The sequence below is a fragment of the Liolophura sinensis genome, chromosome 9 (assembly GCF_032854445.1).
Source record: "Liolophura sinensis isolate JHLJ2023 chromosome 9, CUHK_Ljap_v2, whole genome shotgun sequence".
Lineage (NCBI taxonomy): Eukaryota > Metazoa > Mollusca > Polyplacophora > Chitonida > Chitonidae > Liolophura > Liolophura sinensis.
In genome coordinates this window covers 1,802,803-1,820,448 of record NC_088303.1, presented here as the reverse complement: position 1 = coordinate 1,820,448, position 17,646 = coordinate 1,802,803, and the positions used below count along the sequence as shown (strand labels likewise).

The following is a 17,646-nucleotide window of genomic DNA, read 5'->3' as shown; positions in this document are numbered from 1 at the left end:
GTGACACTTTATCATACTTCCGTTTACAGTCTTCACAGAGCCTTTAACTCGAGTTCATGTGAAAATGTACTATACAGAGCATCATCACGTCACTGTTCTCTTGCATTATCTGTCTGTTCCAACATGGCTACATTCGCTCACTATTAAAATAACAAACCACATATATATATATATATATATATATGTATATATATATATTAGTTTAACAAGTCAACAAATCCGCCCCCCAAAAACAGGGGTGATACTAGGTTAGGAAAGACTATTCAAGTCTGGAGTACAGTCAGTAAAATGTGACGTTTGTAGGAAGGACAAAACAAACGCATCTTGCATTCATGTTGGGAACTGTGCCACGTATATGCATTGCCACTTCCTTACATCCACTCTATCTCAATACAGGAATATACACATAAATAACACCAACGCGTGGATGCGCCAATTGGTTCTTCGTCCCCATGCACGTGCCCATCATGCAGTGGGTTTCAGACAGACACGTAACACGCTTTGGAACTAACGGTTCATATCACATAGCTGGCACGCATGCATGCCGTTAAGACGAGGTACATAAATATATACCTGTATGATGAACAAGTTAACAGCCATTGGCAAGAACACTGGCAACAGGTCAGAAACCAGAGGAACATATGTAAATAATACATACCCCCGACAGTTTTGAGAGGTGTGACCGTGATGCTACAGCTTTAACATTTTCGAACTGACCAGAGCAGCTCGTTCACTGCATTGAAAATTATACGTGCGTGGATGGATAGGCCACGGTATACATGCATATACAGATTACCATATCGTGGCAGGGTTACGATAATAACACCTCGTCGCTGCAATAACCTAAGTCATGACTAGCTGCGGGTGACTAAAGAGTTCAGCTGAAACACCTGGACAACGTCCAAGTAGAATTTTACACCAATTGTGATCCAGCCACGCTCCATGTGAATCTCGTCCGTGTCCCGAAGAATTCAACGGTTTTACACGTGGTCCTGTTCAAGTCTATACCGTTACCATATGGGCCACGTAACACCTAGGTTAATAAGGCCAACCCATGCACACGTATAAGCACGGTCAAACCGTATATTAATACGGTCGTCTTATTGCATTCATACCAGAACTACAGCTGGTATCTAGATGTCTCCAACATTTCACGACTAAGTCGTTTTAATAACTTTTTCTTACCTATATTTCATTACGTCTCTTAGCTTCCGAACCACGCCGCCTTTACTTGTATCTCTCTTTTGCAATATGAATGCCTTATTTCTCTTGGCTTCCGAAACACGCCACTCTCTCTTTTGCAACATGAATGCGTTATTTCTCTTGGCTTCTGGCACATGTAGGCTTTACTAGTATCTCTCTTTTCCAGTATGAATCCCTTATTTCTGCAATCAGTGCAGCATATGTTACACCGCGCTTAGTCATATACTTTACTTCCTCCATATAGATGAAGTAGACCTACACAGCCGTCTATTTGGCATTGCCTTTCTGCTATACTGTACTGATCCTCCCTGGACTATACCTACTAATATATCTACACCACTCCATCTCGACACTCTCCTGCGTAGAGATACGGTTGTTACATGCAGATGTCATAGATCGCCATGATGACATTATGGCATCCAGCTGTGTTCATCAGGAGCCAACATACTGTAACAGCATTCCATATAATAATACGCACATCATGAAGTTACAAACCGGTAACTCTATGTCTATGTACATGTAGTACTAGCACTTTATATATACAGGAGGACACGGTATACACGTATATCTAATATACGAAATTGTAGAATGCATATGCCATTCAGTAAATGCCTTTTATATATACAATATATGACCATCTCACACAACCTGCTTCTGTATCGTTCCTCTAAAATTCAAATAACACAGCTTGATTGATCACACAACTTCTTGTTTTATATCATAAGAACTAATGGACTGGTTGAAGTGATACATACATTATGACACGAGATATAATATTTACACACACACACACACACATATATATATATATATATATATATATACTATTATAAATAGGAAAATCTGTACACTCATATCACTATTCAAGATCGATTTGATGCTATTTTGTTCAAATCGAAACGTCTTCATATAGCTTTCATAATTCTTCTTATAACGCATAAAAATGGTAATAATAATTTAAAAAAAGTAAAACAGTGCAGTGGCCTTGTACTGACTTCTTGGGGGACCTAGAATACACTCGGTTGTGAATAGGGAATACTTACAGTATTAGACATACAAGTCTTGACCATTGAGCAACTCCACTTTGTTAATATCTTATAATAAATACACACTGTATCAGAAAGGAATATAATCCCAACATAAAAGCACTGTTTTTTTGTTTCTTTCACGTCACCTAACATCCAGTTGACCGAAGAATGTCACATATTGTGTAAGGACGTCATAAGAAATGCATCCAGGAATTATCGACTTCAGACGGTATGGTTTTCGCGTAGCAAACAAAGACATAATTCTGTCCCCCGTTGCTATCCCAGTATTGAGTGTCGTTCACCGAGTAAGAAATTGCGAACTCCATCTTGGAACCGACGGTGAAGTTTGCTGGGGCCACGATACTGAAAGAAAACCTGTCTGTCGGCCCATCACAAGAGTTCTGAACGTAAGAGGCCGCTATATCGTAAAAACTCTCCCAACCGTTCACTGTATACCGAATGCGTACTGCTTTGTGAAAGCCTATATTTGCCACACGTACAAAGCCTGTAATGGTAAGATCCGTCACCACAGCGTTCTCCAAGCACACCTTCTGGTCAAGAACTTTTCTTACAAACGTGTAGGATGCACCAGGCTGGGGAAACGTGATGGCTAAGTACACACTGCCTTGGGTCTTCCGGTCTTCCCCTAACCCGACTTGTAAGTCTTTCATAGCTGAAGCTGGGATTTTGGGAGGGGAATCCAAGTTTAAAATGTGACGCACGGATTCCAGATCTAAACCCATGGCATCTGCAAATCTGACAACTTTTTTTCTGTGCGGAGTTCCAGGTGGAGTTTTGTTCGTCTTAAGGGAACGCGACTTTCGCAGCTCAGATTTGGAAAAATTGAATTCTCGGTCTTCATAGAGAACGGGACTGTCTGTTCCTATCAAATCAAAGATGGATTTTTCCGAGCCAGCTTCCACCAATGGCACATCATTAATGGCTATTTTCAGGTCACGGGGATCGTAAAATTTTTTGATCGGTTCCTTTTTTTTCTTTTCGGTCACATCAGCTGATCTAGTTATTGGTTCTCTGACCGCTTCAATCTGTCTCGGCTCTTCGTCCAAAGCATCAGCCGATGTAGTCAGTGCTTCTGTGACCGCTTCGGTTTCATTCGGCTTTTCGGTCATATCAGCTGATTTGGAATTCGTCATGGCTGCGACTGCTTCGCTTAATTCGTCGTTCACTTTGTCTCTGGCTAGTAGTTCATCTTCGTCCGGACTATTGATGGAATCCACTGCGAAGTCATCGCTGCAAAATGACCGTACACCAACGGTCTCGCTATCAAGGGAGTCCAAATCATCGAGCATGTTGAGGAAGACACCTTCCTCACTATCTCCCGTGTCTGAAGAGGAGGTTTGCCGAGAGCAGTCCGGCACGGAAATAGAGAATTCTCGCAGAGTTTCTGCGGCTGAGTGAACTGCGGAGCTCTGCATATCTGTCATTATTAGCGTACGAATGTCACGGTGACTTTGGGGTCTCTGAAAATGTGCAAACTGTAGGTCGCCAAGCCAATTCAGGGGTTTATGTACAAAATTAGCACTCACGCTGTAATAATCCAGCTGGCTGTCTTCAGCGTAGGAAAGGTTCCTTGGGAGATACCGGCTAAAATCTTCGCCGCTGTGTGCCTGGGGTATGGACACTTCCCCGCTCTGCGCGATCGACATCACTCTCGGAACACGTTCCTGTGTTATCCTTCATCAGCGGATGATGATACCAACTGATAGGCCCACCTTCGCCTTTCCAAGCGCACCGAGACCCTAATGTCGTAAATGTTAGGTACATGGTTAGTATTTATATTAATTTCGCGTGGACATCACAAACTGACATGGGAACAGTCCACGAAACTCCGCCTATTTTGCCCTAGATAGCTTTAACTTTTGTTGACACTTGCCGTGGTCTCAAGGTCAAACATTCTCGCATCATCCAGTAGGCGCTTCACAGTGTCAAACCCGTCCCTTACATAGCTGGCTGTTTCGACTTTAGCTCTGCTCTCCCGCCTTCCTAACCGCTCTAACGGTCTGCTGATGTCTGGCACAAGTCCTAATTTTGTCTTCTTAAAACACCAGACAATTTTGAAGGTGAAAACAGACGTCCTTGCCGGCAAACCTCGCTCCACATCAAAATCGATAGAAAGTGGGAAACTAGCCCCGCAGCGACCCTTTGACGTCATAAATGGGACGGGAACGCCCCCCTTCCACGTGGTTATGGCTGAACCAACGGAGGCGCTATATGGTGACGTTTGATAGTAAACATTCCCACGTGGTATGCAGTTATGCATTGAGAAGGGAGGTGCTTGTATGTGAGTGATAGCAGGCAAACAAAGACCAGAAAGTGCAATACTCTTTCACGATTTCCGATCTTTGACGTCAGTCAGTTATATTTGACTTATCAGAATCGAAGTTTATAATAATTTGGATGTGATCAGTTGAAACTTGTTAACAGAGCTCTGTGAAATTCTGAAGACCAGGTCTTGCAGGCCGATGTGAAATAAATCTGTCAACTCATATTTCATAACAGTTTACCCCAGTTTTACTGAAGCGTGACTTCTTATATTATACTGTATTGGACCTATACTGTCATCTACATGTAAATCCACGGTTCAGTAAGCATAACCTTACAATGTAAACAGTGACGCACGCCAAAGCATTTGATGCCTCAGGTTAGGTAATGCAGATAATATGTTGCCTACAAACCACAGTGGTTCATGTACATCAAATGCAGGGGATTTTCTCTTCCGTTTTCCCTTACACATAACATTAAATATTCCAAAAGTAAGGCTCTCCTTCTCCTAACACTTGACATACAACATTTCACCCAAGACAGCATATTCTAAAGGATGTAACTTCATCTTAAATCGTCATTTTAACAATTTAAAAAAATTTTTAGTAATATATATTAACTGAGGTATGTATGCTAATTTTTTGGTGTGAATGACTTCAGCTTCTGCTTGTTGGGATGTGTTTTTATCCCTTAATTTTGAGTATCAGCTGAAGTATTGTATCGCAAACTGGTGTCCAAACACAGCTGAAATTTGAGATACTCTAATTGCTTTCTTGACCTAAGTATCAGTATTTGAACAGAGTGAGTGAGTGAGTGCTTGGGGTTTAACGTCGTACTCAACAATTTTTCAGTCATATGACGACGAAGGAATCCTTAGGGTGCATGCACGTGTAATGTGCCTCCTTGTTGCAGGACGGATTTCCACCGCTCTTTTATTTAGTGCTGCTTCACTGAGACGACTTACCGAAGGCAAGTAAGCTGCCCCGCCCGAGCCATTATATTGATACGGGTCAACCAGTCGTTGCTATTTGAACAGAAGTTTGTTCCTTAAACACACCCTATTTGAGTCACAACAACACAGAGATTATACAATGAACAGCACATTTAAATTACTTGAAGCTCACAATGAGTCCAGGTAAAGGCCAGGTGCTTGTAATTTCACGCAATTACCATATCCTGTTGGGTAGACAGAGGCATGCTGGTTTACTCAGTGCAGCATTTCAGTGATTTTACCTCACCGGAGTTGTATCCTTTTCATGCCATTAATCAAACACATAGTACACATAAAAAAAGCTATAGTCACCGGCTATGTTATTCTTTAAAAATCTCTTCCATGTATATCACAATGGATCAATTGCCTCTCCTCATTACCTATGCAGGCCAGCACCACGTACCACAGAGTATATAATGTGGGAATGCTTTACAGAAAACATCAAGTATGGAATGCCGTTGTTTGTTTTCTTTATTTGATTGGTATTTTCAGCCATTTTCAGAAACTTGGCAGAGCCTGGGGGGGGGGGGGGGGGGGGGCGGGGGTAACCCATGACTTTCCCATGTGCAAGTGTGAGGATTGAAATTTAAAATTCCTTAATGGTGTTTGTCCATTTGGGGCTGTATGAGATGGCATTTTCCTTACTGAAGGTGCAAACTTGGCATAACCTGACACATTTAATTCCTTCACCAGAGTTTCTAAAACAGAAAGGCATCACCTGTTATATTACTCATGTTTACAGCAGCCTGATTTCTCACTTCAAATCCAACAATACATCAGTATGGCAAATGAAGCCATTATACCACAGGGTTTTTGACGAGGGAAAAAATTTATCCTTTCAGTGAATCTGGTGAAACTACAAATTCTGTGAAACAGATACAACACAATGCATGTATATGAACAATAAGGTCTTTATTAAAGACTTAGAAAAACTTACTCCAAATGACACTGGCTTGCAATCCACTTCTGTTATTTCCAAAAAGAAATTTACAACACACAGCCATATTCTCACTAATCGCGGTCAAGGATTGCTGTAAATTCTACTTCCAGTCACACATTATGTGATCATTCATCCCCATGCAATTAACTGTGCATTTACTATCCAGGCAAAAGACAAATTATGGCCTACATTGTAAACAAATCATTTCTCACAACTTTCTTTGTGGACATTCACACAATGAAAACCAACACTACATGGTACATATTTCTGTTGATATTCATACCACCTATTTTATATTTTCATATTTAATACGAAACTCAGGTCAGAAGTTCAATTGTCTTGATTTAAAATGTTTAGATCAGTATGGAAGTTGATGTACACAAAAGCTAATTAGACGGCACGCTTCACAAGGTGTACCCGTATACAAGCCAACAACATATTGTGTTTTCTGGTGTCTGAAACAAAATGTACAAACTACTGACAAATTATAATTAAAAAAAATTCATGACAACTTGTGAGGCAGCCTAAAGACAATCTGAGGTGCCACTCGTCACTAAAACAAAACTTAGATTGTCAGGCAAAATCCCCACTGTCCTGTATGAAACTAGATGATACTCACGTACTGTACTAGTGTTTTACCACACTATAAAAGTTGTGACTGTGCAGTTTTATACTGAACAAGACAGGATACCTTTATACACTCATTTTGTCTAAGACAGACAAACTGTAGGACAGACAAACAGCAATAATTACGACAAATGCATCATTTAATGAAACATGTAAAAGACCCCTGAGCTTTGATAAATTCTATTGTTCAATAAAATAAAGTATGCACATACATATCAGCAGTAAACTTCACTCACTGCTAAAAACTAAATAAATGAAATACAGCCTAAAGTATTAGTGTGATATTCTTTTTACAGCCTTTTTAGACAAATCAAAGAAAAATCATACTCCTTACAGTATATGAGCCACTCTCTTGACATCACTGCCACCACTAGACAAGCTTAACCTCATCACCCCCCTCACACATCCCCCCTCCTTTGAGTCTGTGTGATATGTATATGCTGTTTATGCTTACTACTGGTGTCCCTTGTGCAGAACTGTTTATGCTTACTACTGGTGTCCTTGTGCAGAACTGTTTATGCTTACTACTGATGTTCTTGTGCAGAAGTGTTTATGCTTACTACTGGCATCCTTGCATAGAAGTGTTTATGCTTACTACTGGTGTCCTTACGCAGACGTGTTTATGCTTACTACTGGTGTCCTTGTGCAGAAGTGTTTATGCTTAGTACTGGTGGTCCTTGTGCAGACGTGTTTATGCTTACTACTGGTGTCCTTGTGCAGAAGTGTTTATGCTTACTACCGGTGTCCTTGTGCAGAAGCGTTTATGCTTACTACTGGTGTCCTTGTGCACAACTGTTTATGCTTACTACTGGTGTCCTTGTGCACAACTGTTTATGCTTACTACTGGTGTCCTTGTGCACAACTGTTTGTGCTTACTAATAGTGTCCTTGTGCAGAACTGTTTATGCTCACTACTGGTGTCCTTGTGCAGAACTGTTTATGCTTACTCCTGGTGTTCTTGTGCAGAAGTGTTTATGTTTACTACTGGTGTCCTTGTGCAGAACTGTTTATGCTTACTACTGGTGTCCTTGTGCAGAACTGTTTATGCTTACTACTGGTGTCCTTGTGCAGAACTGTTTATGCTTACTACTGGTGTCCTTGTGCAGAACTGTTTATGCTTACTACTGGTGTCCTTGTGCAGAACTGTTTAAAAATTGTTTCACATATTGATTAGAATCATGTTGTGCATACTATAGATAAAGAGAATGCATCTCCATGAAGTACTATTAAAAACAAAGGCTGAAACAGAGATTTTGTGTTTTCTGATATCACTCCTTACCTCATCACCATGCTTCCAGTGACCTTGGTCTTGTTCAATATTTCTGTGCAAATTTTGCTAATGGTGGCATTGAGAATGCACAGAGTGGTGCATGCGCTGTATGAAGTATGCTCTTTTCTATGTCCTCACCCAAAGGCCCTTTCATTACTTTTGTCTTTTCAAATTGATAACCTAAAAAGAGTCACTTTGGACACCTCTCTTTAATTTTTGCCTGATTCTTGAACAGGTCAATGTTTTTATTTTAGAACTGGCAGAAAGTCAAATGTCAGAACAACAAGACTTCATGGAGATTACCAGGGACAATGAACAAATTGATAAAATATGTCATTTCGAAATTTAGTAACCATAGCATAAAGCAAATGTGTCATCCTAGATGTACCCTAGAGTAATCAGGAATAAATTTGTATCTGAAATCTTTAAACATACATATACATGAATTAGTTTACCATGGATAAAATCTGCTAACAAGGGGACTACCCTATATGACCTAAAGTTTCAGCCACAAAAGTGCATTTTTAGAGGCAAATAAATGTCACAAAATATTAGTCTTGGTGCTGAAACTTACAATTTTCCAGCAGAATATCATCCTGTGTTCCAAGCAAACCTCAAAACACCTTTCTAAACTCAATGGAACTTTCAGTATCGGGAAAAAATGGGCAAATTAGTCATGGACGAAATTCATGTTCATTTAGGGGTAGTCATCATGCATTGCAACTTTACTAACCAGGAGTAGTTCTATTTGACATTATACTGGTACATCCCAAATGGTACGACAGGCAGTTTTTCACACTACCAGCCTGTACACTTAATGCCACAAAAACCCCAAACCATTCACTCAACACTGCAAGATACATGTACACAATGCTTCCATTATATAACACAGTCAAAAAGATTCCCCACAATCAAGACTGTTTTACAGTTAATCACTCATTCCCTCCCCGGGAATCTGGCAGAGAAACTCCCAGGAACTTGAGTTACAAAACTTCATCCAGCCGTGTCAGCCACCTGGAAAATGTCCTCCCTGATCATCCTTGTCCTCACATACACACATCTAAGTCATTCCCTTGTGAGTAGACTGTGATTTTGCCCTGGGCTGGTGCTCCACAACCACTGGCTTATCGCCATACATCTGGCTAACAGCTGCCTGAAACACACAAAAGAATAGCACAGCTATGTTATTATTTACATGTATTTGTTTTCCATACAGCAGCTGACTGCACGTACATGTGTATTTTGAAGGATGTCAGCTTTATTGGTTGACCAGAGTGATCCACTTTAATCAACATCCACCAGAATAATAGTAATGGTATTTGAACATCAGCGTACAATATTTCCATACATTTACAGTTTTATCTGATCAATATGTCAGCAGGTTGCTGGTCAACAAAAATCACTCATTCTTCAACAAATGACAAGTATACCCCTACATATTCTCTTCAAATCAAATGTAAGAAATCTTCAACATAAAGAAGTGCAGACTATGTTTTATTAGGTCGCAGTTCCACTGGTAAATCAGCTATGTTCACAGTACTTATATCATTGCATTACTGATATTTTGTCTCTTAATTCTGCTCTTTTACACCATTATTTTGTACATCATTGCAAACTGTTTGTTATTGTTTACGCTGATGGAGCCTATAAACAGGACAACAGTTTCCCGTCCAGGGCCTGTCCACGCATGTAATAACAAAAGTGACATTGTAATGATTACACAGTGTGATATATTACTGCTATTACAAATCTTTGAAACAACACCCTGATGTATATCACCTTAATAAAATAATAAAAATAAACACATCCAAAATCAATACTATGTACTATGTGGTATGTTAACGTGAATTCACAGTCAAAGGGGATATGTGAAAGATTATGACATTTCAGGAAATCAGCACTCTGTTTACCTGGTTTCAAATAAATGAGGATGCGGTGCACAGTGTCTTAATATAGACACTGCGGTTGCTAATGCTATGTACATGACCTAGTTACTGCTATAAATAGACTTGAGCCTTAGTACACTCTTCATTCATAAAAAGGTCAAACAATATCTGGGTCATTTGGTCAGACCGGCTATCTGAAGTGGGAGACAGGTGATTTCTGGTGGTCATTTTACAACTACCCTATGCTGTAATGTGTACAACAGGCAACCCTTTATATACATGTACCCTGACCTCACCTGACATAAACACAGCACTGGCACGTGTAAGCCAATGGACTCAATGACTTAAGGGTATCCTATTCTGGACAAGGTCAAGGTCCACAGCCATGGATGTCGTGCCACTGAGCACGTCCCACTCTGCTATTTACAACAGGTGCCCCTCACACAGTAAAACAAATAGCAGGGGACTACAACAGTTACTTCTGTCATCAGGTTAAAACCTGGGGCAGGCCAACAACAAGGTCTTTCACCTTTAGATGTCTCATATAAGTAAATACCTATATCCAGCTTTGTTGCCATTTCCAACAAATACATAACAAACAAATCATGTACAACAATTTAAACAAATAAAAAGAATGATGTGAATCTAATATTCCAGTCCTATTATCATTAAGATTGTATACTCCACTTTACTTTTCACCCAATTGTACGATATGGTTATGAGTAGAGCCAGACTGATACATCGCGTCATATAACAACAGTAAGGCCATATAGAGCTAATCTTAGCATAGGTTCCCATCAGCACCTCCTCCAATAAATACTACAGGCACATTCTGAACAAAGCACAGCTATACATAACATGTAGGTCTTGCCAATACTCAAGAATTTCCAATTCCCTATAACCTCAACGCTCAATCTACCTACTATACACTTTATTCATTTATTTATTTATTTATTTTACTGTGGTTTTAGACCCATATGCATTACCATCAAATGTAAAAATGTGCACTGAATGCATTAAATGTGATGACCACACACCATTTGGAGTAAGTCAGATCAGTGGATACCTAATAAATTGCAAAATAACATCACTGCGTTTTTTTTTACCTAATTCTGTTTAAAGCATGGTGCTAGAGGGTATGTAATTCGCCAGTATTTAAGTATTTACATGAACAGTAAGCATAAAACCCTAACAGAGGTAAACTGACAAGAAAACCGTATTTCACCGGTTACTTGTGACCACTTGCCGGCTATCACACTGTCGTCGCTGCCCTTGTTTTTCTCTCTGTGCTATATGTCTTTAATTTTATTTATCTGATCTGTTTGCACTCTTTACTGACCTGTGTACTTTATAGTCTATATACATGTCTATAGTGACCTGACCCATCAACACCCACATCTATTCTATGTCCAGTAAGTAAACAGCCTGTGTTTCAAATGCCCAATGGCCTTATTTTCAATCCAATCAGACATGATTCTGCATCTATCCCACAAGTGATCTGTATTACATATTCCCCTGCTGAGCAGGCCTCATCCCCTTGGTCCTATTCATAATACTGGTTCAATACTCCATTAGGATACATTATATAATATAATGAATTACACATCCAACCTAGCTGTCATAATTTATACATGTAACTCCTTATACACACTGACACAGGTGACTGAAATTCTTATGCACATGGAAGGCTGAACAGAGCATAGTTTTAAAATATGATCTTAGAATACAGTTCAACATGGGACTGAGAATACCCAGTAGCAGTGTCAAAATACAGTTCAACATGGACTGAGAATACCCAGTAGCAGTGTCAGAATACAGTTCAACATGGACTGAGAATACCCAGTAGCAGTGTCAGAATACAGTTCAACATGGACTGAGAATACCCAGTAGCAGTGTCAAAATACAGTTCAACATGGACTGAGAATACCCAGTAGCAGTGTCAAAATACAGTTCAACATGGACTGAGAATACCCAGTAGCAGTGTCAGAATACAGTTCAACATGGACTGAGAATACCCAGTAGGCAGTGTCAAAATACAGTTCAACATGGACTGAGAATACCCAGTAGCAGTGTCAAAATACAGTTCAACATGGGCTGAGAGCACAATTTCATGGTATCACAATACAGTTCACCATGGGCTGAGAGCACAGCTTAGAATATATTGATACTAAAGTTTAGGATGGATTAAGAACACAGTTTAGGATGGACTGATAGTACAGTTTAGCATGGACTGAGAACACAGTTTAGGATGGTCTGAGAACACAGTTTAGGATGGACTGAGAATACAGTTTAGGGTGGGACTGAGAACACAGTTTAGGGTGGACTGAGAACACAGTTTAGGATGGGACTGACTGAGAATACAGTTTAGGGTGGACTGAGAACACAGTTTAGGGTGGACTGAGAACACAGTTTAGGGTGGACTGAGAACACAGTTTAGGGTGGACTGAGAACACAGTTTAGGATGGACTGAGAATACAGTTTAGGGTGGACTGAGAACACAGTTTAGGGTGGATTGAGAACACAGTTTAGGATGGACTGAGAACACAGTTTAGGGTGGACTGAGAACACAGTTTAGGATGGACTGAGAATACAGTTTAGGGTGGATTGAGAACACAGTTTAGGATGGGCTGAGAACACAGTTTAGGGTGGACTGAGAACACAGTTTAGGATAGGCTGAGAACACAGTTTAGGATGGGCTGAGAATACAGTTTAGGATGGAATGAGAACACAGTTTACGATGGATTGAGAACACAGTTTAGGATGGACTGAGAATACAGTTTAGGGTGGACTGAGAACACAGTTTAGGGTGGACTGAGAACACAGTTTAGGATGGAATGAGAACACAGTTTAGGATGGGCTGAGAACACAGTTTAGGGTGGACTAAGAATACAGTTTAGGATGGACTGAGAATACAGTTTAGGATGGGCTGAGAACACAGTTTAGGATGGACTGAGAATACAGTTTAGGATGGAATGAGAATACAGTTTAGGATGGACTGAGAACACAGTTTAGGATGGACTGAGAATACAGTTTAGGATGGATTGAGAACACAGTTTAGGATGGACTGAGAACACAGTTTAGGATGGACTGAGAATACAGTTTAGGATGGAATGAGAACACAGTTTAGGATGGACTGAGAACACAGTTTAGGATGGACTGAGAATACAGTTTAGGATGGATTGAGAACACAGTTTAGGATGGACTGAGAATACAGTTTAGGATGTGACTGAGAATACAGTTTAGGATATATTGAGAACACAGTTTAGGATGGATTGACAACACAGATTAGGATATACTGATAGTACAAATAGTGGCAGAAATATTTAGTTTCTTTTTTCTCACATGGTCACTTTTCAACAAAGCTGGCAAAAAAAAAAATAAAATAAAATAAATAAAATTCTGCTTTCAGAACTAATATCTGTCCCAACAATTAGAAGGATTAGGGTAAGAGGTGTTTTTTTTTTGTGAAAAATAAAAAGTGTTGACATAAAAAGTATCATTTCATAGCTTTTGTGTGTTTCTGAGAAAACATTTTCACATAGTAAATTTTAGGCGAAATTCAGCAAATGTTATCTACGGGTACAGTAGTTCTGTTAGGCTGATGCTGTTTATTAAACATTCCCCATAATGCTGTGGGATTCCCCCAGGCTGAGCCCTGTTAACTTAGAGCATGCTAGACTGGGTACCCAGGTCAATAGCCTGTGCAGTCAACAACCTCCAGTGGAAGAATTGTGGGATATGTGCTGATCAATAGACTCACAGTCCTAGCCAGGCCTGATGAGGCTAGTGAATGATGTCCCTCCAGTCACCCCAGTGCCAGTCATTCAGATGTACATACAGGTACATGTTGGTGTGGGATAGAGATACTGAATATAGCATAATCGCTGAGTTTAGTTACATGTATACACAATGTAGCTCGGACAGATGGGAAGAGGACTGTAGAAGAATGGGAAATGTACAGCTGAAAACATTTTAACCCATGCTCTTCATTCAGTTCAAATGAAACGTGTGATCTACTTTATTCTAATCCTCTGCTTGATATACAATTCAAATGATCCACAATCTGTCACACAGTCGATCAGTTCACTTTGTGTGTACATTCACACAGTTGATCAGTTCACTTTGTGTGTACATTCACACAGTTGATCAGTTCACTTTGTGTGTACATTCACACAGTTGATCAGTTCACTTTGTGTGTACATTCACACAGTTGATCAGTCCACTCTGTGTACATTCACACAGTTGATCAGTTCACTTTGTGTGTACATTCACACAGTTGATCAGTTCACTCTGTGTGTACATTCACACAGTTGATCACATTCACACAGTTGATCAGTTCACTCTGTGTGTACATTCACACAGTTGATCAGTTCACTCTGTGTGTACATTCACACAGTTGATCAGTTCACTTTGTGTGTACATTCACACAGTCGATCAGTTCACTTTGTGTGTACATTCACACAGTTCACACAGTTGATCAGTTCACTCTGTGTGTACATTCACACAGTTGATCAGTTCACTTTGTGTGTACATTCACACAGTTGATCAGTTCACTTTGTGTGTACATTCAGCAATACAGTCCTTCCAATATAACCATACACTTCTTATTCTGTAGAGGTCTGTTGCTGCGGGAAGAATGGGTTCTCATGTTATAAGTGGGGCATGTTGTACAAAAGGGATTGAGTGATGCAAATGCACACGTAAGTCTGCCCTACTGCACAGGTAAGTCTGCCCTACTGCACAGGTAAGTCTGCCCTGCTGCACAGGTAAGTCTGCCCTACTGCACAGGTAAGTCTGCCCTACTGCACAGGTAAGTCTGCCCTGCTGCACAGGTAAGTCTGCCCTACTGCACAGGTAAGTCTGCCCTACTGCACAGGTAAGTCTGCCCTGCTGCACAGGTAAGTATGCCCTTATGCATGCCACCTGTGGGGTGTTTATATATGTGATGTATCAGTATGCTATTTATGCATGAATTAATACTGACAGGTTTCCATGATGAAACAATTTATAACCATGTCTCTCAAGTTTTCTTCTCATGAATGAAATAATTATTTCTATGGTTCAGCACAGTTCTTCTGACGTCAACGCCATATACAAGACGTTTTCTTAACACTTCTTCAACACAGTACACCTGTGCCAGTGAAAGAAATGATAACCACCTACATATCTATGATCTGATTTGATTCAAGCTGATAATCAAGACACACTGACAGGGAAGTTTTCCTCTGCGACTTATACGACACACCTGTGACAGAGGTGTACAAGGACATGCAGACAGTCATATATCTGCTAATGTCTTATTTTCTGGCACATTTAGCTTGCTTTAACTTTTAATCTTCTTAGTGACAATTAACTTGCGTTGGCTTTTTCCTGTTTGAGCATTTAGACCTACTGTATCTGAGTATTACCACCAGTATGAGAAAGTTCAGGTCCTTTGGTAATAGTCCACTGACGCAATGTCTTAACCCATAACTTTGTTATAGTTGTTACATGTAGTTAAAGAACAGACTGGTCGGGGGGATTTCAATATTTTTTTTCCTTATGGAATCATTATCATATTAACTTTCAGCAAATTAAAGCAGAATTCTCTCCTGGAGGAAAAAAATCCTTTCAATGCAAAATGCAATATATGAACTATAAGATACTCAATATATAGAGACATACATATACAGAGAGATGTACATTTCTAAAGTATATAGGATAATTACAAAAAAACCGATGAAGCTTCTGACAAGCCTGTATTTGTAGACCCAGAGGTCATCTATCACACAAGTCATTATCATTACAGGATACAAGTCATTACAGGATAATCACACGGAGAGAAACTAATCAACATCAATCCGAGCTCAATCACAGTTTACTGAGTTCATTAACAGCACAGGGGGGCTATTTCCTGCACCTGGGAGCACACCTGATCACAGAGCCAGGGAGCAGGGGGGATTGCATCTGGCGGTACATCTGATCCTAAAACAACCACTCCACCTTTATTCCTGTAAGGCCAAGGAGTACATGTACAGCTTAGGTAAACTCGTGCTTAGGTAAATGTGAGGTGTGTCAGTTGTTTGCACACGCTCACACATGCAATACGGGTGAAGACTGAATCAGGAAGTCACGGCAATCCCCTCCAGCCTTTGAAAGAAATATGTCTGCGTAACTATTAACATGCTCAAACCTTCTGCATATTCAAGATGTTATGCTTAGATATGAACACTATAGCTTCACAGAGAAAAAAATGAATTTTGACTCTTCTTCTGTAGCCTTCAGTATGTATGTACAACACTTATAGCCTGTAACCTCACCAAAATGTTCCTCTGTATTCTAATTCAATTTTGGACCATTTTTCTGTTTAGTCCACCAGGATGTCTCATTGTATCCTAATTCAGTTTTGAACCTTTTGGTGTGTAGCCTGCCAGTATGTCCCACTGTATCCTAATTCATGTTTTGAACCTTTTAGTGTGTAGCCTGCCAGTATGTCCCACTGTATCCTAATTCATGTTTTGAACCTTTTAGTGTGTAGCCTGCCAGTATGTCCCACTGTATCCTAATTCAGTTTGAACCTTTCGGTGTGTAGCCTGCCAGTATGTCCCATTGTATCCTAATTCAGTTTGAACCTTTTGGTGTGTAGCCTGCCAGTATGTCCCACTGTATTCTAATTCAGTTTTGAACCTTTTGGTGTGTAGCCTGCCAGTGTGTCCCACTGTATTCTAATTGAGTTTTTGATCCTTTAATGCGTGCCTTGCCATTGTGTCCCAATATACATGGGAGTTATGTTTTGACTGATTGTCCCACAGTGAATGCTATCAGATGCAACTGACTGTCCCACAGTGAATGATATCAGACGCAAATGATTGTCCCACAGTGAATGATATCAGACGCAAATGACTGTCCCACAGTGAATGATATCAGACGCAACTGAGTGTCCCACAGTGAATGATATCAGATGCAACTGACTGTCCCACAGTGAATGATATCAGATGCAACTGAGTGTCCCACAGTGAATGATATCAGATGCAACTGTATGTCCCCCAGTGAATGCTATCAGATGCAACTGACTGTCCCACAGTGAATGATATCAGATGCAACTGTATGTCCCAAAGTGAATGCTATCAGATGCAAATGACTGTCCCACAGTGAATGATATCAGATGCAACTGATTGTCCCACAGTGAATATCAGATGCAACTGACTGTCCCCCAGTGAAGGATATTACACGCAACTGACTGTCCCACAGTGAATGATATCAGATGCAACTGACTGTCCCACAGTGAATGATATCAGACGCAAATGACTGTCCCACAGTGAATGATATCAGATGCAACTGACTGTCCCACAGTGAATGATAGCAGATGCAACTGACTGTCCCACATTGACTGATATCAGATGCAACTGAGTGTCCCACAGTGAATGATATCAGATGCAA

General features: G+C 40.2%; 2 protein-coding genes across 2 annotated transcripts in view; both read right to left on the bottom strand.

Moving 5' to 3' along the window:
- Window positions 1-2,052: 2,052 nt before the first annotated feature.
- LOC135475200 (glycogen-binding subunit 76A-like) lies at window positions 2,053-4,366 on the bottom strand. Its single transcript, XM_064755007.1, has one exon. It carries the CDS (start codon window positions 3,896-3,898, stop codon window positions 2,423-2,425), a length of 1,476 nt encoding a protein of 491 aa, XP_064611077.1. The 5' UTR covers window positions 3,899-4,366; the 3' UTR covers window positions 2,053-2,422.
- Window positions 4,367-8,787: 4,421 nt separating this feature from the next.
- LOC135474721 (LYR motif-containing protein 4-like) overlaps window positions 8,788-17,646 on the bottom strand; it is a 22,497-nt gene continuing 13,638 nt past the window's right edge. Inside the window, exon 3 of the mRNA XM_064754287.1 lies at window positions 8,788-9,494. Coding sequence (XP_064610357.1) covers window positions 9,402-9,494 — 93 coding nt within the window. The 3' untranslated portion in view covers window positions 8,788-9,401. The remainder of the gene's footprint in view (window positions 9,495-17,646) is intronic.